General features: G+C 42.3%; 1 protein-coding gene across 2 annotated transcripts in view; it reads left to right on the forward strand.

The window, feature by feature from the left end:
* Positions 1-25,633, forward strand: part of lamb2l (laminin, beta 2-like) — a 59,085-nt gene that overhangs the window by 8,532 nt on the left and 24,920 nt on the right. Inside the window, exons 1-25 of one of the 2 annotated variants that reach the window (XM_052059391.1) lie at positions 124-289; positions 2,731-2,812; positions 6,722-6,891; positions 10,807-10,942; positions 11,110-11,183; positions 12,657-12,845; positions 13,262-13,325; positions 13,455-13,657; positions 14,639-14,759; positions 15,002-15,190; positions 15,376-15,555; positions 16,380-16,492; positions 16,643-16,722; positions 17,189-17,345; positions 19,137-19,277; positions 19,655-19,816; positions 19,926-20,047; positions 21,657-21,777; positions 22,380-22,572; positions 22,671-22,814; positions 23,142-23,373; positions 23,459-23,622; positions 24,443-24,667; positions 24,870-25,084; positions 25,169-25,265. In XM_052059391.1, the coding sequence (XP_051915351.1) occupies positions 2,773-2,812; positions 6,722-6,891; positions 10,807-10,942; positions 11,110-11,183; positions 12,657-12,845; positions 13,262-13,325; positions 13,455-13,657; positions 14,639-14,759; positions 15,002-15,190; positions 15,376-15,555; positions 16,380-16,492; positions 16,643-16,722; positions 17,189-17,345; positions 19,137-19,277; positions 19,655-19,816; positions 19,926-20,047; positions 21,657-21,777; positions 22,380-22,572; positions 22,671-22,814; positions 23,142-23,373; positions 23,459-23,622; positions 24,443-24,667; positions 24,870-25,084; positions 25,169-25,265 (3,532 nt within the window). In that variant the 5' untranslated portion in view covers positions 124-289; positions 2,731-2,772. Of the gene's footprint in view, positions 1-123; positions 290-2,730; positions 2,813-6,721; positions 6,892-10,806; positions 10,943-11,109; positions 11,184-12,656; positions 12,846-13,261; positions 13,326-13,454; positions 13,658-14,638; positions 14,760-15,001; positions 15,191-15,375; positions 15,556-16,379; positions 16,493-16,642; positions 16,723-17,188; positions 17,346-19,136; positions 19,278-19,654; positions 19,817-19,925; positions 20,048-21,656; positions 21,778-22,379; positions 22,573-22,670; positions 22,815-23,141; positions 23,374-23,458; positions 23,623-24,442; positions 24,668-24,869; positions 25,085-25,168; positions 25,266-25,633 lie in introns of those variants that run through there. The other variant, XM_052059392.1, reaches the window with a different exon arrangement.

Raw genomic sequence — 25,633 nt, forward strand, 5'->3', positions numbered from 1 at the left:
CATTCACCCCAGTGCCCCAGTGATGAGGCAGCAGGCCGGAGAAAACCAGGGAGGGCGAGCCGGAGGGCGGAGACAAACGAACACTCGGAGAGTTCCGATTGGCCTTTGGCTTTCCCTCTGTTTTTACACCGCCGCCGGCGCCGGTAGCACCCTCAAGTTTGTTTTACACTTTCTGCTGCATCACATGTGCATGCAGGCGTAAACGCACACAGCAGGGGCTGTACATAGCAGAGACTGGCTTTCAAAGACATTTTTGAGTGAATGCTTCTAAATTGTGAGGAGACCAAACGTGAGTATGAATGACTTGGGAGCTCTCATCATGCCTTTTTTATTTGTTTCAGCGCTTATTTTTGAATGCTCTTGTGCTATGACTGGGGGTTGACGGTGAAGCATCACTGCTGTAGCTCCACTCGGGCTAAACTGTAACTCTAACTGTTGGTTAAATTGTAACAAGAGTGCAGTAGTGCCGATGGCATTTGTGTAACTTCATTGAGAGTGACCTGATTTTTCATGGACGCTGACAGACCGGCCTTCACATCCGTGCTCTTGGTCATCATAAATATCCATTATGATGCAAGATGTGTTAGAGTTTTGATTAATTAGTTGTTTCATGGCCATATATAATTAGAATGGTCACCAGAAAAGCAAAGCCCATCGACCAATTCCAACAAAAGTGGAAAACAAAATGTGTTTATTTGCCAGTGAAGCTGGGTACTTCCTGGTTCAGGACACCGGCGGGGCAATTATGATTCTTGGAGTTGCACGGTTTTGTCTCAAACAGTGAAAATAAGCTGTGGTAGTTGAATCTTTATCAGGATGCTCACCAAAATCAGGTGACAAAATCAGGACGTCAAGTATCTGCCATTGTTAATCATTTTGGTATGAGATAATATAACAAGTGAACACTTGTGTTGGTCTATATTCTGTTGTCAGAGCTCGAACACATCACTACTCAAATACTGAACTTTTTGTAAGCTAAATCAGTGGACAGAAAATGAGTAACCTCTGGCAACCTCTGTCCGATCCAGATCGAATGTCATTGCTATACCGCTCACTGCCACTAGGAGGCATAGTTACGTGGTGCTCAGGGAATTGGGATATGCTCGAATTGTAAATATGAACAGTCCAAGTTATTATAGACAAGAAAATGTTCAAATAATTGACAGTGGACTCATATATAGTCATTCATCTCAATACAAAGTGGCCTTCCATTTGAGTAAACTCCCTTTCATGTCATTTATTCTTTCCTGTGGCATTCCTGTCACCACAATTATTTGGCTTAGAGGTCACGTTAGTGTGTGGCGTGAAACATGCTTGTTCTCGCCTGTCAATTTGTGTTTCCACACATGCGCACTCATATTCCGTCCCATTCAGCGCGGACGCCCCTGTGTTTGCAGAGCCTATGCACACAAGAGGCCCTTTGCTCATAACTCAGCCAAGATGCACTACACTTCAATGCAGGGCATGACAACCAAAAAAAAAATATGAAAAGCTGCCATTTTTATGTTTTATCACAATCACTGGGTTAAAAAAGAAATTTGACCCAAAACATAACACTTGTTGATGATCTTTCACTACATTCATGCATGTTCCGAAACCAGAGAGAGAATGGAGTCATCCCCACAATGATATCTTGCGCCAGATGGCCAAAGTGAACACAATTTGAGCACTCCTTTTGAGCACTCCAGCAATTTCACAACAAACTAATCTTCAGCATTTTTGTAAACGACCTTGAAAGCTATCTAACCTAAGACAGCAATAATAAGGTTGCAGCTCCTTTGCTTGTCCTCATCCCAGATGAAATTGGAGCAATGCACCTGGAATGACAATAACGTAACAACATTCACGTGGGTTGGCTGTACTGTACCTAATTGGATCAGCCCAAATAGTAGCTAGTAGTGCAATAATCCTAAGACTACTACGCAAAGTATTAAAACACAATTTTTGTTGTTATGAATGGGGCAGCCGTAGCTCAGGCTCTAAGACTTTACTTCGTCGGTTCAAGACGACTTGCAGGTCTGAGTTCCTCCGTTAAATCTGAAAGAATTCAAAGTAAAGATGATGAAGCTGCATGTAGCTGTGACACTGCACACAAATGGAAAAAGCTGCCATCAGAAGCAAAGTCAGCCCAGATTTTAAATGCTGTAAAAAAAAATCTGTACCTTCAATTAAGATCCTCTCAACAATTTCTAATTATTTTTCTTTGAATTATTTTAAAAACCTATTTTTATTTCTGCACTGTACCTTGAAATTGATTTAAAGTTTTTCTGTGATTATGTTTAAATGTTGCGCTAATCTCTCTGCGCTAACAGGACTTTTGTTTTCTCTGCCTTGCATCCGAATGTCGTTAACTGTTGGGTTAACTCTTGCTTGAGGTGTTGTGCCTTTGCTTGTGTGAAGCACATTGAGTTGCCTTTTGTGCGAAATGTGCTCTATTAAGAAAACAACCTTGCCTTGCCTTACAAAAAAAATATTCTGGTGCAGATCCTGAAAACAGTTTTGCGGTTTTCGTAATTATTGCTGTGCAGGCCCTTGTTTAGTCTATTTCAGTAAATAATTAATGAATCGTCACCAAGTAGGTATCTTGGCAGCAGTGAAAGTACAACTTCTACCATTCGTATAAATCAATAACATTTCCAAGGGGATCCTGTGCTGCATCCAAAACCTGAGATTGCATTGATATTGTTACCATAAGGTAAAATGCATTTGTTTCTGTCTGTTTGTTGTCAGATCCAGATCGTTTATCTGCTCTTTGCATGTCCACTGGTGCCGATGACCACCATGGCTTTGTATCTGATACTCTTCATGCTGGGTGAGTAGAATTCACGCTTCTTCTGTCAGATTGGTGTCTTTATTAACTCTTTCAGGTACAGCGGTCACTACAGTGGGCCACCTACCATGTTATCATGGTACAGATTATCATTATTGGCGCACAAAAGGGTTAAAATTAGAAATGCGTGGTGTACAATGTGTCCCTCATTATTTATCATCAGGTACCAGTAGCCTGAATTTATAATAATAATAATAATACATTTTATTTATAAGCTCCTTTCAAGACACCCAAGGACACTTAACAATAATAAAAAAAAACACAAAACAATACGGGTTGAGCAGCGGCAGCTAAAACGCGCCAGCGTTCACTCAACCCGAAGGTTAGAAAGAAACCACAGGGGAGGGAGAGATGGAGAAAAAACCCACGCTCGAACTACCCTCATTTTGAGGATAATTTGAGTGAGGCAAAAAAACTCCTGCATAAGCATATGACAGTTACAACAGGTCACAAGACATAAACAATGAAGACGGTGAATCAAGGGAATGTATGAGGGAGGGGGTAATGGTGGGGGACTAGCTTCCGTGCATATTTTCATCAGGGGAAGGTCGAGATAGCAGATGTTGTTTTGGTAGCAGGCTGCCCAAGAATTTAAGATAGCCTTGAGTCTGTGGCTTATGTCTCTTTAGTGGTGTCGATCAGCCAAATTGGATGATGTTAAGTTATAAAATAGTGGCGGACAAAATCTAAATGGGATTGAAATAAAAATGTGTGTTTTGCACACAAAAATGATCTGCAGACAACTCAAGTATAAATCCACTGTTTTCGTCAGTCGAGACAATTAACAATGGAAAGCAGATTTACGATGTGAGTTTGGCGACTGTGAGAGGTTGTAATGTAGTTTTAAAAAAAAAAAAATCATTGTTGATTATAAACAATGTATGCATCAGTGAGGTACACTGTTTGTGTCTGGTATTGCTTTTTACCTTTTCTGTGCATGTAAGAAGCAATGGACCCTTGATACTACTGGATATATTCCCTGTATGCCAATGTGCAAATGGCTTCAAACTTACCAGTACTGTAGGATCTCATGAATCATTTACAGCATACGAATCAATAAAAATTTTCAATTTCAGAATTGATGGCTCATCGCACGACTCTTGTAAACTATTGAACGAATTGCTGGCTGACTTCACGAGTGTTTACATTCCTGCAAGCTTACCTGCAAAGAAAGTGTTGCAAAGAGGTTCTTAAAGGTGTGCTGGCATCCATTGACGGGCCACACTCACAGCTGGAATGTTTCCGTTAATGAATAACATTTTCCATCCTGTCTCTACATTCCTGCCATAGTGCCGTAAGTCGGTGGGAAATTGGATGCTTCGGGATGCGTTTATCTGTCATTCTTCTTTTTGGTGTCTATGTGCGTGCGCGTGGTATCGCCTCATCCTACTCTCTAATAACACACTTTTAAACCAGCTGTCAATGATCTTATTGTTCTGACAGGCATACCTTGGTCCTTTTCTTGAGTTCTTTGGCACTCTCACTAGGCGTGTTTGTAGTTTTATATGTGAGTGTCAAGTTCCAGAATTGGTGTCACAAAAGATAAACTTTAAATTCAAACAACAATTCTTCCTGGAGTCTAACACACTTTTCCAGTCTTCTCTGGCACACCTTAATGCACTCCTGGAAAGATTCTTCCAGGATCCTCGACAGCTCCCGCAGCATGACCCATTTGAGCGTGGAAAAGAAGGGTGGGGGAGGAGGGAAAAGATCACCCAGCACCAGCTTGGTTGAGTAGAGCGGTTGCTCCAGCACAGCGATGTTCTTCTCAGCCAGGAACTGTCGGATGCTGAAGGCATTATGAGTTTGTGCTGTCCTGATGAAGCAGCCAGAAGTTGTCCTGCCACAAGACTTGCATCTTCTTGTGAACCGAATGAAGCAAATGCCATAGAATGTCTTTGTAGATGTGCTGGTTGATCGTCTGACCTTGTAGCAAAAACCCACAATGGATGTTTTTGCTCACATGGATTAATGGGATCAGCATGACCTTGACTTTGTGTTTCGACTGTTTTGCTTTCTGAGGCCTTGGCAACATCATACTCAAATGAATCAGTTTTCTTTTAGAGACATTGGAGGTAGTTTACAAAAGCACAATCCGTGTTGCCATCTTAACAAACGAAATCACAGAGTCAATTGCGCTTAACATTCCCACAACCACGGTGTCAAATTATACAATGCACACGTGGCGATCTATCAACATCTTGGAAAATTTTGACCTGAGGTATATGCTTCCCAAAATCATATTTTTAACTTGTAGAACTGTACATGAGGAAATACTGCCAGGGAGCAGGAGACCAGTGTGGCATTACAGACATATGCACCAACTGAGCCATGCAGAATTAAAGCTAATTTTATTATGTTAAATTGTTAAACGTTTAAAATTATGAGGGATTGTGTATACATAAATGATTTGACCAAAGGGTAGTCTTATTCTGACATTAGCTGAGGAAAAAATCAGTTTTCTTGCTGTGGAAGCTGAAGTTAATTCTGAGTAAAAAAATGTTTCAAAGCTCCTTTGGTATAAGCGGAAATAGAGCACACCCCACAATGGGAAATTACATAAAAATCAAAACTCAATCTGAACAATGTCATTGTCATTTCATAGGTTTTATTTTTAAGCATGGTGGGAAAATTTTAAAATCCGAAACCTGTTTTTTGTTGAAACCCAGGGGATTTATTTGAAGGTCATATCGCACATACCGAGTATGTACTGTACACCTTGCCGTTTCTCTGAAAAACCTGTTTTGAACGATAGCTTTAATATATTCATTCATTCATTCATTCATTTTCCGATCCGCCTTGTACGCTGCCGATGTATTTATTTTTTTGTCAAGTGTAAGTTCAACAATACGCTTTGATCCGTCCCCATCTTTGCTAGCTAGCCTCAACTTGTTGCAGGTCTGTTGTTTTTCTGTCGATCAACATGTTAAAAAGACCCCATACATCACTGTCAACCTCACTCAGCTGTCTTCTCGTTTGCTGTTTACACAGTAATTCTGCAACCCGGGCACCTCACCATTTAGTTCTGCCATGAGTTACCAAAATGTACGGTGCTGCGCCCTCATGCTGATGAGACCTGGGATTCAGTGGTGCAGAGAGAGTATTCACATGGATCAAAGTAAAGGGGGGAAGAAGAGCTGTTTCACACTAACGTCCATTAAAACAATTACAATCTAGAATGTCAGCCCATGGCCAACATTAAAGACATTGTCCACGCTCTTTCAACTCAGTTAAACAGTATTTCAAAATGTATTTCAACATTACATTTTGATCGTACGATCGTACCAAAAAACAAGAATGCATTTTCACTGCCAGGCCCGGAAGACCCAAAACCCATTGTCCAACTTGTCTATTTGTTCCCTTTCTTTGTCTCATCAACCCCCGAACATGAAAATCTATTAAGAGAAGAAGAAGAAGAAAACCTTTATTAGTCTCACAATGGAGAAATTCACAATTCACAGCAGCAAAGTTACGAAAGTAAGAAGTAGAACAACAAAACAAAAGAGAATGTATGAGACAGTATATACACCCAACTGAACCAAATCTCAAGTTTCGTCTGGGAAGCGACTCCAAGCTGGTCGACCAGGTGGTCGGCGCGCTATCTGCCTTCATACAACACATTTAACGAAATTGTTAAAGGTCACATACAATCTCTACCACTGCTAACATGGTGCCGCCATTTTGTTATTATTCAATGGACCAGTTAGAAAAAGCTCATAGGAGTCTGGGACAAATGAAGGATATCTTATCTTATCTTAATTCCATCTAAATTTAACAATGAATTGATGGAACCTTTGTATAGAAACACTCTAAATTGTCAAATGAAGTGTTTGGAGCACGTTTCCAAGAGATGCTTTGTATTTAATTTCACTCATGGTCTTCTATCTCCAGCCTCAAGTGTGTCAGCACAAGAGCTGCCATCAAGCCCGCACGGCTGCACAGACGGCAGCTGCTACCCTGCCACGGGAAACCTTTTGATTGGGCGGGCTGTGAACCTAAGTGCCACCTCCACTTGTGGACTCCACGGTCCAGAGCACTACTGCATTGTCAGCCATCTTCAGGTTACTTAATATTTATGTTTGTTTCATAGATCCTTAACATCATTTTCTTTCATCAAGTGTAGTGTCAAAGCAAAGCAAATTTCATATGCTGGTTCTTTTGTTTTCCATTTTTTTATCCATCTCCATTTGTCCATCTTCATTCTTTTTATTTTTTTATTGGTTTGCATGAGCGAGGCCTCCACCTGCTCAACCTTTCAGTATGTGTTACACAAACATACAGACAAATCACATGAAGGCTTTTAGTTCAGCTTCACCCATTGGTACACACGTTTTGCCCTTTTTTTACTTTTGCCATCTCTGCAATTGATTGACTTATTCCCCCTATACAACATTTGCATTGTTGTGACCACATTCGAGAGAGGAACATTTTGTAGACGCTCACCTACAGAAACGTATATAAAATAAAAATTGGCAGGCTCAATCTGCGCAGTGAAATCTTCTATGATAAAGAATGATGAGATGTCCATTTCTCCATTGATTCATTTCAAATGGGTTCCTTCAAACTTCTCATCCTGGCTTGTTGCATTTTTTCCCCCGACACACATGGTTCAAGTAACGCTTTTTTTTCTCTCGATCATACGTGGATAAAAATTAAACAATACGTCTTCTTGAGCTCATCCACTGTGCGGCTTTTGTTTTGTTGTTTCTTTCTCTAAATGACGCTTGACGTGTTTCATCACGGGCGCGCTGTTTACATACATCTGTTTGCACCACAAGTACATACTTGCAGCTCCATGCCTCCAGGTGAGCAAGGTTGACATGAGACCCTGATTCAGGAGGCCCTCCACGACTCTAGGGGGTCAGGATATGGCAACAACCTGTCACACCATAAATCCAGGTGTGGACCTTTGTCAACATCTACCTTAACTCTCAGTGTTAAAATGTCCAGGAGTTCATTAATCATGTGTGTGTCACAACAGCTTGTCATGAATGATTTCCTCTCCCCCGTAAGATCAGATTCCATGGTTGTATCCGAGGAGAGGTGGTGCATTTCAGGGGCTGTTGTAAATCCAGTTGTACTGATGACCTTTAAAGAGGCCTCGAAGGCAAGGAAGAAAATGGGTGCCAAAAATAGATGCTTCACTCAAAATGTCTCAAAGATCAAGAATTAAAAACAAAAATTTTTTATAGCCTCGTTGAATTCAGCAAGTTTTGAGAGGGCTGTCCAAGCTCAAGTAAATGAAGTATTGTTCACCACGTCCCCATCGACTGTGCGGGTTGTGCAAGGTGCTACAATTTGTGGAAGCTGGAGCTTAGAGTTCGATAAAAAAACAAGTAGTCATTTATTTTGTTGTAATTTCACTAATGGAGGCAGTACTTCATTACAAAGTCAAATTACACATTAGTATGCGAATCTCTGCATGTGGCGCATGCAGTTGACACTTCAGGGTGAAGCAGCTCAGTTCACTTAATCTCTTATGTATATTTCAGGTTAAGTCAGGTCAGGAAGAGGGCAGCACAGTGGTTTGCAGAGTCCATTATCACCCGAGATAGGCAATAAGATGTATTATAAACTAAGGAAATGTCGCCAGAATTGAAATGAGCTGATATCGTGGGGATTTATTCTGTAACGCTTTTCAAATTAACATTCGACTTACATCAGTGTCTTGTTGCAACAGAAAGCTGACCAGCCTTGACTAATTTGGGATGAAAAAGAGTTCAGAGTAGAGCGCAAGCACAAGAGAGAGAGCAAGAGAGCGGCAGAGATTTCAAGCCACACACCCTATGTAGCACATCTACTCTTATTCAAATTCAAGTACTTTCTCAGTCCTGCTAGGGACATTTATTTGAGGCACTCCGATCGTTCCAATGCATTGACAGATAAAACTGAAAGAGATTACACATCTACGGAAAAGATAGATGGAGCACTCAACAGAGACAACAAATTAGTTCTTGAACACTTTGCATGCTTCTGTTGAAATTTAAAAAAAAAAGTTTGTCACAGTTTCAAAAATTACTTTTTTACATTCATTGAGCACATGAAGCAACCTGCATGCCCATGAGCGTAGCGTAACCTCCACATTATTCCAATTGTTACCAGTTGCAACTATTTTCCTTATTTAGTAATCGACACACCCCTATCAGGCACATCACTGGCACAGGGCGGAATCCTTGTGCGTCCCAAGTCATCGTTTTTCAGGAGACCCCAAAAACTAGTAACATTGCATCAACAAGGAGAGGAGGCCATTTTCAACATTTTTCATGTTTGAAAGTGCTCTATAAATACTGTTGACTTGACTTGACTTGACTTAAAAAAGAACACCCACACATATGGACTGGCGATTAGCATAGTAGCAATAGTGGTTACATTAAAAGTGCTCACAGGAAACGAAAAGAAGAAAAAAGAAATTGCAAACAAGGGGGGGCACAAATGAAATGTCAGTTCCCCATAATATACAACAGATACAGTATGAATGTTTTTATGCTGTAGTTATACAATTTACGCTGCATAATTCAATTGCCAAATATTATATTTTTATCGACATTGGGAAAAGGCCTGATTCTGATCTTTTGACATCCACTTTTATGGTTTTGTCTGTTCTACATTGCCATGACGCATATCCCAACCATGCCATTTGTACTGTGTCATGCAAAACGCAGCATTGTCGGACACCAGCCACATTCGTTGTACGTGCAAAGCAATGCCATTAAACCTTAGCTTCTTTCCCAGTCGTGTTCTCAGCCTAATCGCTCCTGACACCAACCTAATTAAGAAACTCTTGGCTTGATTCCAGCGTTTCACTGTACCAGCCTCATTGGCTCAGCTCCCCTCTTCATGGCCCCGCTCTCCAAACGCACCCCTTTACTGCCCACCTCACCATGCCCCTTGCTCTCCGCAGGCCCATTCTTTGTCTCCAACTGCCAAGAAGCCTTTCCACTTGCATGTCAACTTCATTCACCTGCGCTTTCCTGCCTGGCACCTCTGTTTATTGTAAACGTTTGCCACGCACACTTTTCTTCAGAGTCCTTGTGTCTTTCCCATGGCCTCTTCTATTGATACACACTTGCAAAGGAGTGTGTATTGAAATGGAATTACATTGCTTTGTCATTTGTAACATTTAGATTAGTGAATCAATGTCATTATGTATGCTTTATTTCAGGGGTCCCCAAACTTTTTCCTGTGAGGGCCACATAACTTTTCCCTTCTCTGATGGGGGGCCGGTGTCAGTTTGTAACATCAACGATCGTATGGGAGCTTAAAAAAAATATTGTTTCCCAGAAAGCCACACATAACCAAATAACCCTTTCCAGGTTCTTTACAGAAAAAAGTCAGGAAACAATTAATAACACTATTAATGAAATAAATAATAACTAAATAACCCTCTCTGAGTTCTTCACAGAAAAAACAGGAAATAAATAATAACTAAACAACTCTCTCTCTTTATACCCCCTTGAAATCCACAAAAAAAAGAGTTCTGCCATCTACGAGAACGCCACCCATCTTGTCTTGTTTTTGTCTGCTACCGTCTTGTTCACGTGTTCTACTAATTGATCTGAGACACAACTCAAACACTGAAACATTCTATGGTGTGTAAATAACTTTGTGATCTTGATTTCAACCCTATTTGCGTCATGGGTCATTTTGCCCCGAAGACCACCTTTGTACTTTTTTTTTGTACAGCTTCCATGGAAATGTGAATAAAAACAACATTTCATTTTTTCTGCAGTTGGGGACAATCCAGGAAAAGTCATAACATTTCAAGTTAAAAAAAATATTTAGGGGGGTTTTAGGGCGTTTTTAACACAGTGACGGGTCATTTCTACACGAGGACAACCGGAGGGTTAGAGGGCCGGGTCAAATGTGCCCGCGGGCCGTAGTTTGGGGACGCCTGCTTTATTTCTTTCACATCTATAGTTGACAATAGACCTCAGCATTTACTCAGACTGTCTATGTGCTTTTCCCCATCTCAACAGGAGTCTGACAAATGTTTCGAGTGTAACTCCCAGCATCCCTATCACCCGAACCGGCACAGAAACAGCCATCGCATCGAGAACGTGATCTACCTCGTGGACAGCAACGGAGACAACACTTGGTGGCAGTCTGCTAACGGTGTGTGTACAGTTTCACTAATTCGAGTACGGGGCGTATTGAAAATGATGGTCTCAAATTGTGTCTTCAGTACTTCCTGTAATCCCTTCGTAGTAGTAAGACTTGCCTGCAAGGGCATTTCCGTTTGCCCCACAGTGATGTACTTTTGACAGTTGTTTCCTCCACAGGAGAGGAAAATGTCAGCATTCGACTAAACCTGGAGGCAGAATTCCACTTCACGCATCTCATTATGAAGTTCAAGGTACATATTCTTGCGGGAATTACTTTATTTTATTAGCTTTTATTTGATGTTCCACTGCCAGTAAATTACTCCTGTGCATAGTAATGGTTTATTTCATTCATTCATTCATTCATTCATCTTCCGAGCCGCTTGATCCTCACTAGGGTCGCGGGGGGTTGCTGGAGCCTATCCCAGCTGTCTTCGGGCAGTAGGCGGGGGACACCCTGAATCGGTTGCCAGCCAATCGCAGGGCACACAGAAACGAACAACCATTCGCACTCACACTCACACCTAGGGACAATTTAGTGTGTTCAATTAGCCTGCCACGCATGTTTTGGGAATGTGGGAGGAAACCGGAGCACCCGGAGAAAACCCACGCAGGCCCGGGGAGAACATGCAACCTCCACACAGGGAGGCCGGAGCTGGAATCGAACCCGGTACCTCTGTACTGTGAAGCCGACGTGCTAACCACTGGACTACCGGGCCGCCCTTGGTTTATTTCTTCTTGTTTTTATTATTGTCATGTTTTGCGTGGTGGTAGTTGGAGGAGGACCCCTAAAAAACGGGGAGGCAAGGAGGAGCAGGGTGGATTGACCAAAATATATTTAACAAAAATGCAAATAGTAGTACACTGGAAAAACACTAACTCAAAGTACTTCAACAAAGTCCTGGAAATCACAAGGAACAAAAATAGCAAAAAAACGATGACAGCAAACAAAACATGACAGGATTTAAAAAAAATTTGTGGCATGAAATTCTACCTGGGCGGCCTGGTGGTCGAGTGATTAGCGCGTCGACCTCACAGTGCAGAGGTACAGGGTCCGACTCCAGTGGAGTTTGCATGTTCTCCATGTGCCTGCGTGGGTTTTCTCCGGGTGCTCCGGTCTCCTCCCACATTCCTAAAACATGCATGGAAGGCTAATGGAACACTCTAAATTGTCTCTGGGTGTGATTGTGAGCGTGGATAGTTATTCATCCCTGTGTGTCCTGTGACTGGCTGGCAATCGGTTCAGGGTGTCCCCCGCCTACTGCCCGGAGACAGCAGGGATAGGCTCCAGCACCCCCCGCGACCCTAGTGAGGATCAAGCGGATCAGAAAATGGATCGATGGATGGAAAATTCTCCCCTGATAACACTTTTGTCTAAAAAATCAAAAGAAAAACAAAAACAACTCATTAAAGGTTATAAAACATGGAAAATGAAAGGGATTTGGAGTGGCCCCAACCAAAATTTTTTTTGTGGAAGAAAATGTGATTTTTTTTTCGCAAAACAATTTATAGAACGTAATTGAAAATGTAATACTAAACCCACAAAGCAAACTTCGTGATCTCTTTGAGGGCCAGTCAGGGACTTGCGAGGGCCTCCTCTGGCTCCCAGGCTGTAATTTGCTAGCTCTGACATAATAGATACATAAATGAATGTGAAATATCAGTTTCACCCTGAGGAATTAAAAGTGTGCAGGCAAATTAAAAATGTTGTCTCTTTTCTTCTGCAGACTTTCCGCCCTGCAGCTATGATCATTGAGCGTTCTGCTGATTTTGGACGCACGTGGCGCCCCTACCGCTACTTTGCCTCAAACTGCACCAAGACCTTTCACGGTATCCCCTCTAATGGCCTGCACCACATCAACGACATTATCTGCGAGGAACGCTACTCCGACATTGAGCCCTCCACTAATGGGGAGGTAAGATGTTGGGACTGCATCGCCTCGGTCATTATTCAGAAATTTAAACAAGCCGAACGACTTTGGATTTGAAAATATAGCACATTTGCAATTCGGTTGAATACCGAAGCCTTGAATATGAGTTGTGTCTCAAGGTGGCGGTGTGATTAACGACCACTGTAAATAATCGTCATGGAAGTTGATATAACTGAGAGGTTTTTGATCAATTTACACATTCTCAATGACAAAAGTACCTGGCAGGAGTGCCGTCTTGTTTGGAGTTAGCAAGACCTTTGAATCTATTTAGCATGTGTGTATTATCCTGGCGCTCCCTACAATATTGTTAGAGCCATGTTAATCTTTTTATGAGCATAGGTGCTATTCTTAGCTCACAAATGAGTTAAATTCTCTCTTGTCCTATTTTTCTTTCTCTCAAGGTCATTTATAAAGTGTTGGATCCTGCCATTCATGTGAAAGACCCCTACAGCCTGGATATTCAAGGTAGCCTAACAACAATCTCTTAGCATGTAACATTTAGTAACATCCATTGTTTTGACAAACTGGTTTTACCCTAAGGTACAGTATACTTGTTTTTGCCCCTAAACAATGTTCTATCTTTATCTCTGCTAGAGCTCCTGCGTATCACCAACCTGCGCATTAATTTCACAAAATTGAACACTCTGGGAGACGACCTTCTAGACAGACGCTCCGACGTCCTCCAAAAATATTACTATGCCATCTACGAGCTGGTCGTCAGAGGAAGCTGCTTCTGTTACGGACACGCCTCCGAGTGCGCCCCAGTGCCAGGAGTTGATGCACGAGCGAACGGCATGGTGGGATTTCAATTTTCCTTTTGTTACGTCTGTCAAGATTTGTTTTTGGTGCCCTGGTTGCCAATTGTTGCTGAGTTCTTTAGTTAGTTAGTTAGTTAGTTTGTGTGCTGAACACAGAACAGTTTTTATAAGATCAAACTTTTGGAACAATGTTTAAGAAGTCAACATGACCCCAAATTAGCATCTCTTTCCTCTATTGTCTCATCGATTCAATACAATTCAAAAGACAGTTAACCATTTCATTTGAGCTGACATTATTAGTATAGGGGCGGCCCGGTAGTCCAGTGGTTAACACGTCGGCTTCACAGTGCAGAGGTACCGGGTTCGATTCCAGCTCCGGCCTCTCTGTGTGGAGTTTGCATGTTCTCCCCGGGCCTGCGTGGGTTTTCTCCGGGTACTCCGGTTTCCTCCCACATTCCAAAAACATGCATGGCAAGCTGATTGAACACTTTAAATTGTCCCTCGGTGTGATTGTGAGTCAGAACGGTTGTTCGTCTATCTGTGCCCTGCGATTGGCTGGCAGCCAGTTCAGGGTTTACCTCACCCGAAGACAGCTGGGATGGGCTCCAGCTCCGCGACTCTCATGAGGATAGAAAGATTAGAAAATGGATGGATGGCTACACTGTGCTTTTAGGTAGTTAGGAAGGTAGGTAGCAAGTTTCCACATTAAAAAAATCAGATCTAGTTGACTCAGTGAGAAACATCATCAGCGCGGCTGTTGGCTCACACTAAACAATGCACATTACTGCCTTCTACAGAATTTGAGTTGAATAGTCATGTCTTTCACCTTATTATTTTGCAGTCCATCGAAATGGATGGACGTATTTTAGATCGTCCTGTCCTCATTTGAGTACAATTCTTTTGATTTTTACTTGGTAGTAGTTTTGATTTCTTGTTAGGGATAAGATCAAGATCGTCAAGCCATGTTCGACTTATTCTTCTTACCTGCATCTGACAGTCACAAGTTTTCAATCCTGTCAGATCCACGGTCGGTGTGTTTGCAAACACAACACGGAGGGGCTGAACTGTGAACGTTGCCAAGATTTTCACCATGACCTGCCATGGAGACCGGCCGAGGCGCAAAACCCACACACCTGTCGAGGTAGCTGCACACAAATAAACTCATACCCATTCGCAACAAAGATAACCTCATAATGTAACAGTGGAAGGGTGATGATGCATTTTACAGTCTTAGAGGCATTTGGCATTTTATGGGTCCACTGTAAGTGCAAATCCGAGATTTTGGTTTGGTTAGGTTGGTGCAGATGGTTGTTTCAGGCTATTGAGAGCCACATTTTTGTGAATGTGGGATAGCAGTAATGGGTTGTTTTCTGTATTCTACAGAGTGTAACTGCAACGGCCACTCAAGTCAGTGTCACTTTGACATGGCGGTGTATTTGGCCACGGGCAACATCAGCGGAGGAGTGTGTGATGACTGTTTGCATAACACCATGGGACGCAACTGTGAGATGTGCAAACCTTTCTACTATCAAGACCCCAATAGGGATATTAGAGACCCACAGGTTTGTGTTGGTGAGTCAAGCATGGAATTTATGTTGTGAGAATAAGATTATTCATCCTTGTGTGAACCCCAAAACATCAACCAAATTGAACAAATTACAAAAAAAAAAAGATTTGAGTGATGGATGACTGTAATCACATCCATCATTTTTTTTTTAACTTTGACTTCTACATTCCATTCTTTGTGTGACCGCCAGCCTGCGACTGTGATCCGGTGGGCTCAATGCAGGGAGGCGTGTGTGACAGTCATACTGACCCAGACATGGGCATGATCACTGGACAATGTCGCTGCAAAGCTAACGTCAAAGGCTTGCGCTGCGACGACTGTAATGAGGGTTACTATGGACTCAGCCAAAACGACCCCCTGGGCTGTCAGCGTGCGTATGCATTTTTTTTTCTCTACTCACTTTTTTTCCTCGATATATGATATTGAAATTGTATTGAGTAAAAGATCTGAAACTAAAAATTACATGTGGTTTATGAATGTTTTTTGTGTTTATAAGATATCCTTTATTAGTCCCACACTGGGGAAATTTATAGCTTCTTCATAGTCTGCCATCTTGCTGGCGTGTAATGCTTTGGCGGTTGATGACATCAGAAGATATACAGTACATCTGGTTGTTACTGTGAACATATAATAGATATGTTACCAGAGCAGCAAAGAGTTTAAGGGCTGATATATCTGCTTGAACTTCAGTACTCCCCAAATAGGAAAATAATTCAATGAATGTATGGACAGTGGAAGGTAGCTGGAGTACCTGAACAGAATTTAGGCAGGTACAAGAATTTGACAAGGCCACGGAAACGCCTAAAGCGAGAGAAATAACTATGTTCTCTTCTGCTTCGCATTTACTCCTTGTCTCGGTAATACTCCATTAATAGCTGATCGGGACGAATGTATAGTTGGGTTCTACAGAACCTAACTCAGCATTTTCTATGTATTTACATTAACTTGAAGCTCAGTCTTCCGATGTTATTGTCCGGTGGTGTGCCAGCTTTTTTTTTAACCTGCTGTAAAACCAATTGTTGGAAGATAAATAGTATTTTCTGTTTCAATTTGCATTTTTTTTCAATTTTTGTCAGTTTAACCTTTTCACAATTGCATGTTATTCTGTGTGTGTGTGTGTGTGTGTGTGTGTGTGTGTGTGTGTGTGTGTGTGTGTGTGTGTGTGTGCGTGTGCGCGCGCGTGTGTGCCATCAGCTTGCAACTGTGATCCTCGTGGCATCATTATGATGGGAGCCCCATGTGATCAGATCAGCGGCGACTGCTCCTGTAAAAGATATGTCACTGGTCGCTACTGCAACCAGTGTCTGGTTAGTACCTGCGCTCGACCTTTAAATTCTGTATTCAATGGTAGTCATCCACATGCCTTTCAGTGAAGTCTTTTCAAATTTGATAAAGTGGCTGCATGTCAAAGCTGTCAGTGTTCATTTTTGTGAAAAAGGGTTTATCTGTCTTTCTAGCCTGAATACTGGGGTCTCAGTAATGACCTGGCTGGTTGTCGACAATGTGACTGTGACTTTGGCGGAGCCATCAACAATAGGTATATCTCCAAAGTGTGTGTCCTGAGAGTTATTGATTTATTGAGATTTTAGACGTTTTGTGTGTTGGCATTATTATTACGGCACGGTGGAAAACTGCTCAGCATATCAGCCTCACAGTGAAGAGGTGCGGGGTTGAATTCCGGCTCCGGCCTTCCTGTGTGTAGTTTGCATGTTTTCCCTGTGCTTGCACGGGTTTTCTCAGAGTACTCCGGTTACTTCCCACATTTCAAAAACATGCAAGGCAGGTTAATTGAACACTCCAAATTGTTCCGAGGTGTGAGTGTGAGCCCGGATGGTTGTTCGTCTCTGTGTGCCCTGCAATGGGCTCGCACCCAGTTCAGGGTGTTCCCCGCCTACTGCTCGAAGACAGTGAGGATAGGCTCCATCATGCCCGCGACCCTCGTTAGGATAAGCGGATTAGAAAATGATGGTGGTGGTGGCATTATCCTTTCTTTTTTTTTGAAGGTGCGCGATGGAGAATGGACAGTGTGACTGCAGGAGTCATCTGATTGGTCGGCAGTGCTCCGAGGTGCAGCCTGGCTATTTCTGCGCCCCACTAGACTTCTACAAATATGAGGCTGAAGGGGCTACTGGACACTCGCCTATTGACTCAGCTCTACCTGTGAGGAAATCTCTTTAAAAAACGTTTTATGACTATTTATTTATTTTTGCCGCACTTCACATGCCTGCAAAATGTGATAATTTAAAGATGGTTCAACCTTATGATAGCATCACTGTAATGCTCAGAGAAAAGTCCCGTATGACGTTATGACTACAACAGGCAAACATGTTTTGACTCCACCAAGGATGTCTTTGGCTGGATTTACCCTGCAGGTCCAACTACCCAATTCCAATTCAATGAAAGTCATAAATCTCACATGCACCTAAACTTAAATCAAGTGTCAACACCAGGCAGTGACAAAATGCTAGGTCGTTCATTTTGTTTTACTTGCTAAATGAGAGTAAGTGCCACACCACATTACCCTATTGACCGCATCTGCAATTATCAAGCTTATTTAATTATTGTGCAGCTCTAATGTAGCATATTTAGACCATATTAAAATGTCCATGTTTTTATCTGTACTTAAGATTCACAGCTGTAGCCTTTTATTTTTTAAATATTTTTTTCAATGTGTATTTCTGTTCTTTGGCGCGACACAGGTCTATATACAGTATGTTACCAATCGGTGTATTTTGATAATATCCACCTGGCATTGACGGGCTGATCTTTGTATGCTGCTCCCATGTTGACATTTATCCGATACATATCAAATTTGTATCCACATTTGGAAGAGGCCTCATTCCAATCTGAATGTATCTTTTTATTCTATTTCCACTGCCATGTCGCATATCTGAATAGAGCCACTTGAAAGCAAAAAAAATCTCAATTGTTGTTCACCAGAATCTACCCGAGTGAGTCCAGCCTATGTGTCCCAACAGTTGAGAACATGATTTGTGTCTATTGTAAAAAAGTCAAAGAAAAAGCAAAACATACTAGGAATTAATCTTTTGATGCTCACCCATGGGATTAACTGACTTCATGCCTGATGGCAATTCAAAGACCCCAAATTTTGTTTCATTTTGGAAGAGTACCTTAACCTGACGGTTTTTGGTCAAATTTGGGTTCATAAATTCCATGGGATGGAATAGTTTGAACCCATCATCCGTTCTTCAACATTCTGTCCTTGTCTCTTTCCATCTACCTGTAATCTGACATTCTCTCCCATTTAGACAGTCTGTTTCCTCTCCCCTCATCAATTTACCCACTCCACTCTTTCCACTTCCAAGTTCAGCCCCTTGGGCAAGCTCAGACAGACCCTTTTCATCCACACTCTCACAACATTTCCAGGAATGTGGCAAAAGGCAAGTGCTGACTTCAGATTGTCAAAGAGGTAGCAATGCAGAACGCAAAATATGAGGGGAAATGCCTCACGGGCCTGATCTTCTGGCGGATGCTTGTAGGTAATCATTGTGTGTTCTGAGCTTGAGGAGAGCGAATCTGTGTTCATTTCTTAGAACTGTGGACTTGGGTAATGCAGATAATTAGTAGTTTCATGTGGTGAGCAATGTCATTTTTTTTCTTTTAGTATTTGCGCAGATAAACTCTGTTTTAAGCAGCCGTTGTGGGTGTGAGCATAGCCGACTATCTATCTTGCCAATGAAAGCGGCTTCTCTCATTCACTTGAAATCAGTGCTCGAGAGGTGCACAGTCCTTTGCATTGCAGAAAGGGAAATAGACTCGCTGGAGTCCATGCAGAAGATGAAAGCCGCCCGATATATGTTTCGCAAGAAATGCAAGCAGACGTCCACAGGTTGCCACAAACATTGGAGTTTACTTGGAACTTCCACAGTATGATTTGCATGTTTAAAAGTGATTTTATATTCATTCGTTCAAGATCAACTTCTCTCCTAGGGCAAAGTCCGACCTCAGGCAGAGACAGACTGCGTTCAGCACCTCAGCAACCAGCTAAGAAGACACAGGCGTCACCGGCGGATTGCCAACCCGCAACAACACCGCACGGCACTGAGGCGGATCCGACAGCTTCAGCAGACAGTATGACATAATCTTTCATTCGTGCCCAAGGATCAGGAAAGCAGTGGTTGTCCTTCATTCCTTTCTTTCATAAGAGAGCCCTTAGCTCCAAGAATTGCTGCTTTTCGACAGCGGGTGGCAAGTGTGAAGTTGGTATCACTTCAGTGGTCTTAGCATACTTGAGAAACTTTACACTACAAGGCTCTTCAATTGAGGCCCCATGCACAGTATACCAAGCTATATGTTAAAAAACACCTCTGTAAAATTCCAGCTTATTGTAATGTAAAAAAATATGACCTTTTGTTGCAGTTTTATCTGAAAGAATTCCATGATCATACTTTGAAAATGGCCACAACAGTGGCAACGTACTCAAGAGGGTATTTTTCTTTCTGTTTAAGCCGGATGTGAGGACCATTTATAGAGAGATCACCCGAAGTCACACAGTCACTTGGACCGGACCTGGTTTCGCTCGGGTCAAAGATGGTGCTGGCCTGGTGTTTACTATTGACAACATTCCCTATGCCATGGAGTACGACATCATGATCCGTTATGAACCTGAGGTATGTGTGTCATTTTGTCCTCTTAAAACTCAACACAGTACGCATTTGGATGAAAATCTCCCCAACTTTTCTCTGCTTGTTTGTTTGTGCATGTGTGTGTGTGTTTTAGTCCACAGAGGACTGGGAGGCCATCGTTAGTATCACATCTGTCAACCTGCCTTCCAGTCTTCGCTGTGGAAACCTTCTACCAACTGAGCAGCTCTACACGGTCACCTTGCCGCATCGCAGCAGGTAGCAAAACACTCTGTAGCTTTAGTCATGCTGTAGTTCGACTTTCACAGCCGGACTAACCTAATAAACCGGCGTGTAAGTAAGTGTAATTGCACACTGACAGCAAGTCCTCATGGAAGCACAGAACCAGTTGCATCATGGCATTGTTGTCACTTAAACCTGCCCTGGCCTGCGGGACTGTGTGAGTCAAACTCAGTATTTGTAATATTACCTCACTGTATTCTGTGTCCCAGTTACTATTCATTCGCTGATAGCGGGGCAAACATACCAGAAGACTGTGCAATAAGAGGTGATGTTTTGCCAGGGCGACAAAAGCTTTTGTTTGATGAAGCTTAAAAAGCGGGAACTGTTGAAGATAGAGAATAGTACAGGCAGAGAAAGAGCAAAGTTTCCTTGGATTTCATACATATATTTTTAGTCGTAATCTTTTTTATTGGTTCAATGACGAATTGCAATTTGGATGGCTCTAATCTGCCATACTACAGCACGACTGATGTTTTCGGCTCTCGGTGGCCCGCGCACATCCAGATTTATTTGTAGAGAAAGGTCGGGATGACTCGCCAAAGTGTGGAGAAGTAAAAAAAATAATATCCGCACTCTGCGGAGTAAAATTTTGCTCCTATCTCTGTCAGTAAAACGATGGCAGAAATAAGGATATAATGCGAGGAAGTGAACGGTAATAATTGGCAACAAATATGTTCTTTCTTTCTTTTTTTATGTCCAATTTTAACAGTTGTTGTCAAGGTAATTTCTGTCACAGAACAGCTTCACCTTTTATTTTTGTGCTGAGGGGCAAAAAAAGCTGTTGTATTGGAGGAGTCACATTTATTTAAAGGGGACATGATAATCTGCCATTGGTGCAATCTATTGGACTAGAAGCCACTATTTTGGGAAATACAATCTGAAACATGAAACAACAATAACAATCTTAAGCAAATGTAATTGTAAAAGCATGTGCAAAATATAAGTCAGAAGCCCAACTTGACTAGTTTTCAAGTTCTAAACAGCCCTTTCAGAAAGTTTATTCACCCGGAACTAAGGGGCCAGCCAATGCCTGGATCTAAATGTTGCAGTAGACCAAAGCTTTCCTTCCGCTTTGCACTGTGCTTGAGCCAACAGCCAGTACTCATTAGCACAGTGACTTCAAAAACACAAAGAGAGCGCAAGAAGGTTAGCGTCTGTGAAGAGAGCATCTATGCCAACGGGCTGAGGTTGTTTGCATATAAGCAGCTCGGTATGTTCATTTAAAAAAATGACAAAGACACAAATACACTTTATTTTCCTGCCATTCAGACACATTTGTTAGTCAAAGATGAGAGCCCGTAATTGTACCTGAATATTATTTTGTCATCCTAGTCATTGTTGACACATTTAAGCCCTCCAGCTTTGTGGGAACAGTTTTTGTTCCCAGCCGTTGTATTATTACGTCAAAGTTAATTCTGGAAGAATTGGCCCATTAAACACCTTTGGCATGAACTACGCCAGGAATTTCAGCAGAGCTAGCAGACCCTCTCGCAATTGCAGTTCCAGGGCCGTTTGAAAATTCCCACACACTCGTAAGAAAGTGTTGTGAGGAGAGAGCAACAAACTTGATCTCCTTGTCTTCCAGATACATCCAGATGCCGAGGCCATTCTGTTTTGAGCCAAATAATCGATATGTGGTGGCCATCCGCTTCCAGCGCCACGGAGTGACTCACAGACACCTCACTGCATTCATTCTTATTGATTCGGTGAGTAGAGGCAGCAACCATGACCTCCCTTCAGTATACGTAAACAGCGTAACGCTGCTTTATTGTTATTCAGCCTTTGAGCTGATTTTTTTTTAAATACGATTACAAACATTCATCTTATGCATTTTGGACATACTGTACAACTATTGCTGTGTTCATAAAGATAAAGTTGTCATAACTGCCTTCTTCTTTTGAGTTCCTCAATGATGTTAAATGAATCTTAGTATCGCACTTCTTGAAAGCGAGAGCGAGACCAAGCACTAAGGAATAATTTTTTAAATTGTATATTAATAAATGTGGATGTTTTAAACCGTTTTGAGAGTGGTAAAACTATATAAGCTATAGAAGAAAAAAAAGATTTGTGTACAGGTCTCTGTTTTATTTATCACTGGTGGGTCAGGAATGTTTCCTTGCATTAAATGAGGGTCTACGTTGGAAAAAAATTCAGACCATGTTTCCTCCTCACGTATGGAAAGAAAGAAGAACTTTAACTGTGGTTTGTTTTAATTAAAGAAAGAAAGTACTCTTACTGTGCATTGCTTTAATCATATTGCAGTGTTATTATTTTATTTTGCTTCTTCTGTTTTGTTCCCCTTCGACAGTTGGTTGTGATTCCCAATTATACCGAGCTGCCTGGTTTCCAAGGCAACGAGATTGAGGGAGAGTTGCGACGTGAGGAGATGATTCACTACATGTGCCTGGATTCCTTTTTGATCACGCCGATGCCCACCTTGGCTGACGTGTGCTCCAAGCTCATCTGCAGTATTTCGGCCATCATTCATGATGGCGCACTCCGTGAGTACTCCAAACAGTCACACATCTGCTGGCTTATACATGTCCGTGCGTCTTCTTTGCATTTTGGGTAATAATGGTCTCCATTGTGTTACATCCAGCCTGTGAGTGTGACCCTCAAGGCTCCCTCTCAAGCCAATGTGAAGGGGTCGGAGGACAATGCCGCTGTAAGCCCAACGTGATGGGTCGACGCTGTGACCGATGTGCTCCGGGAACTTATGGCTTTGGAGTGAGTGGTTGTACCGGTGAGTCACAAGCATGTACATGCCTGTGGACCTCATTTATAGCAGGTTCCAAAAAGGATTGCTTCATACAAGGTCAATCAAGCCTAATTCAATAGTGTCACATACCGCATGTCTCTATTAATTCAAATGATAAATTCAAACTTTGTTGCTGAGTACTGTTCTAAACCTGTTTATACTGCAGAAGCCTTGAAAATTAAAAATTTGAATATTGTGCCATATTTTTTGGGCGGTATATTGCTCTTGGGTTGTTTCAGTCATAGGAGATACCTGTAGATAGATTGAGTCGAATTAAATTATCATCAAGGTTTGAAAATGTTTTTTTTTCAGCCTGTGACTGTCATTCAGAGGGTTCACTAAGCCACCAGTGTGACCCTGTTACCGGCCAGTGTCAGTGCCGGGAGGGAGCAACTGGGCGCCAGTGCTCAGACTGCCAACCTGGCCAGTGGGGCTTCCCGAGCTGTGCCCCCTGTCAGTGTAACGGCCATGCAGACACCTGCGACTCCCGAACTGGCGAGTGTCTAGAATGCCGAGACTACACAGTGGGTCGTCTCTGTGAACGGTAAGTGACAATTCGCCAGTGTTGCCATAGTTGTCACAGTGATGGTAAGTTAACTAGTTTCACTCACTTCACTGTTTTGGTTCAGGTGTCAGGACGGATTCTTTGGAAACCCAGTGCTCGGCTCAGGGGATCACTGTCGCCCCTGCTCCTGCCCCGGTAATCCCGGTTCGGATCACTTTAACGGCCACTCCTGCCAAGCTGACCACTCTTCAAACCTCATTATGTGTAACTGCAGACAAGGCTTTGCTGGTGAGATACCACACTGAAGTGACTACAACTGAAAAAATCCCAAATTAATGCTGCAACCCAAATAGATGCTTCTCCTCAGAAAAATAAAGAAAAAATACCTGGTCATGGCATTACATGGCTGTAATGATCTTTATAAGAAAAGATAAGAAAACCTGTATTAGTCTCTCAGTGGAGAAATTCCCAATTCTCAGCAACAAAGTTACGAAAGGAAGAAGTAGAACAACAAAATATAGGAGCTGCTGGAAAGGCAGCCACTCTCGCGGCGCCATTTTAATGACTGATACCCCCACTTATTGCTTGTAGATTCCTTTTCAACACATAGAACATCTGTAAAGATGAAGTATACAGAGTTAAAAGAGAGATTACCGCTTTATGCAGCCGTTACAAATATGTAAAAAAAAATCTCTCCTATGCCAGTGGTATTGAAAAAAAAATATCCACATGAAAATTATTTGCAGGCCGTCAATTAGTGGCGTAAAATGGAAACAATGAGGGGGAAAAAGAGACGAATGTGAGTCATAAACTGACTAATAGTAGAATATCACGCTCGAGTATGAAGTGAACAAAAAAAAATAACAACAACAAGATACCAATTGGCTCATATAAGGAGTTGAACATGTTTTGCTATGGCCTTAGCTGTAAAAAAAAGCGAGCTATAACTTTATCACAGTTATCAAGGGGCATGTAGCATGAGAGTTTGAATCAGAAATGGGAACTATCCTAATTCTTGGAACCTGGCTGGAACAGTGTACAAAGATTACCGGTACATTAAATCTCATGTTTGTTTTTTTTTTTCCTCATTTCCTCTTCTCCAACCTAGGTCCTCGCTGTGACCAGTGCGCCCCCGGTTACTACGGCGACCCACAGCAAACTGGTGGCCAGTGCCTTCCATGCGAGTGCAGCGGCAACATCGACACTCAGGACCCTGAGTCATGTGACCCGAGGACAGGTCAATGCCTCAAGTGCCTGTACCACACAGATGGTCCGTCTTGTGCCCAATGTCAACAAGGTTACTATGGCAATGCAATGGCCCAAGACTGTCGACGTGAGTCATTTGATTTGTATTTCAATTTGATTTGATGAAGTGATAACATGCATGGTGACACCGGAGACTGACTTTATTCAATCTGGGTCTGATTCATCTCTTTTTCGATACTTTTTTGTGATGTTCGAGAAATGTTTATCCCAACAATTTTGAAACCCAAAATTTTTGGCCATTTGGATTTAGTGAGTGTTTGTTATCTTAGGCTGCACCTGCGTGACTGCTGGTACTGTCCAATCGACTTGCAGCGATGGACAGTGTGACTGTGATCGTCAGACAGGCTCTTGCCTATGCAAGGAGAATATCTCCGGCCATAACTGTGACCAATGCGCTCCTAACCACTGGAATTATGGCCAGGAGGAAGGCTGTGAGCCCTGTAACTGCGACTTGCAACATTCCACGGGACCTCAATGCAATATGGTGAATGTGCAAGACTACACCAAAGAAGCCTGAAAATGTTAAATGCAAGTTTAGTTTTGAAAGCCAGGTCTTTGTCTTTGACAGTTCAGCGGTCAGTGCCACTGCCATCCAGGCTTCGGAGGGAAACAGTGCACAGAGTGTGAGCAGCTCCACTGGGGAGACCCACGGGTACAGTGTCAAGGTAATTCATTGACCACAAAAGCTATCAATCGGGCCATTTCAGCCATTTATTTTTAACCTAACAGCTATAGGTACCTGATATATTTTTTGTGTTAACATTTAGTATAATGTTAGTTTGTAGTTTATGCTATAGCTGACTCATGGTTCAAGAACAGACCCTTGCGGGACTCCCTGAGTCCTTTTTTCACTCAGCTTTCATTTTTAATGTCCTCAAACCAAAGGCAATAGGGACAATTTTGAGTGTTCAATCAGCCTGCCATGCATGTTTTTGGAATGTGGGCGGTAAGTGGAATACCCGGAGAAAACCCACGCAGGCCCGGTGAGAACATGCAAACCCCACACAGGAAGGCCGGAGCCGGGATCGAACCC

This window comes from Hippocampus zosterae, chromosome 2 (assembly GCF_025434085.1).
Source record: "Hippocampus zosterae strain Florida chromosome 2, ASM2543408v3, whole genome shotgun sequence".
In the NCBI taxonomy this organism is placed as follows: Eukaryota; Metazoa; Chordata; class Actinopteri; order Syngnathiformes; family Syngnathidae; genus Hippocampus; species Hippocampus zosterae.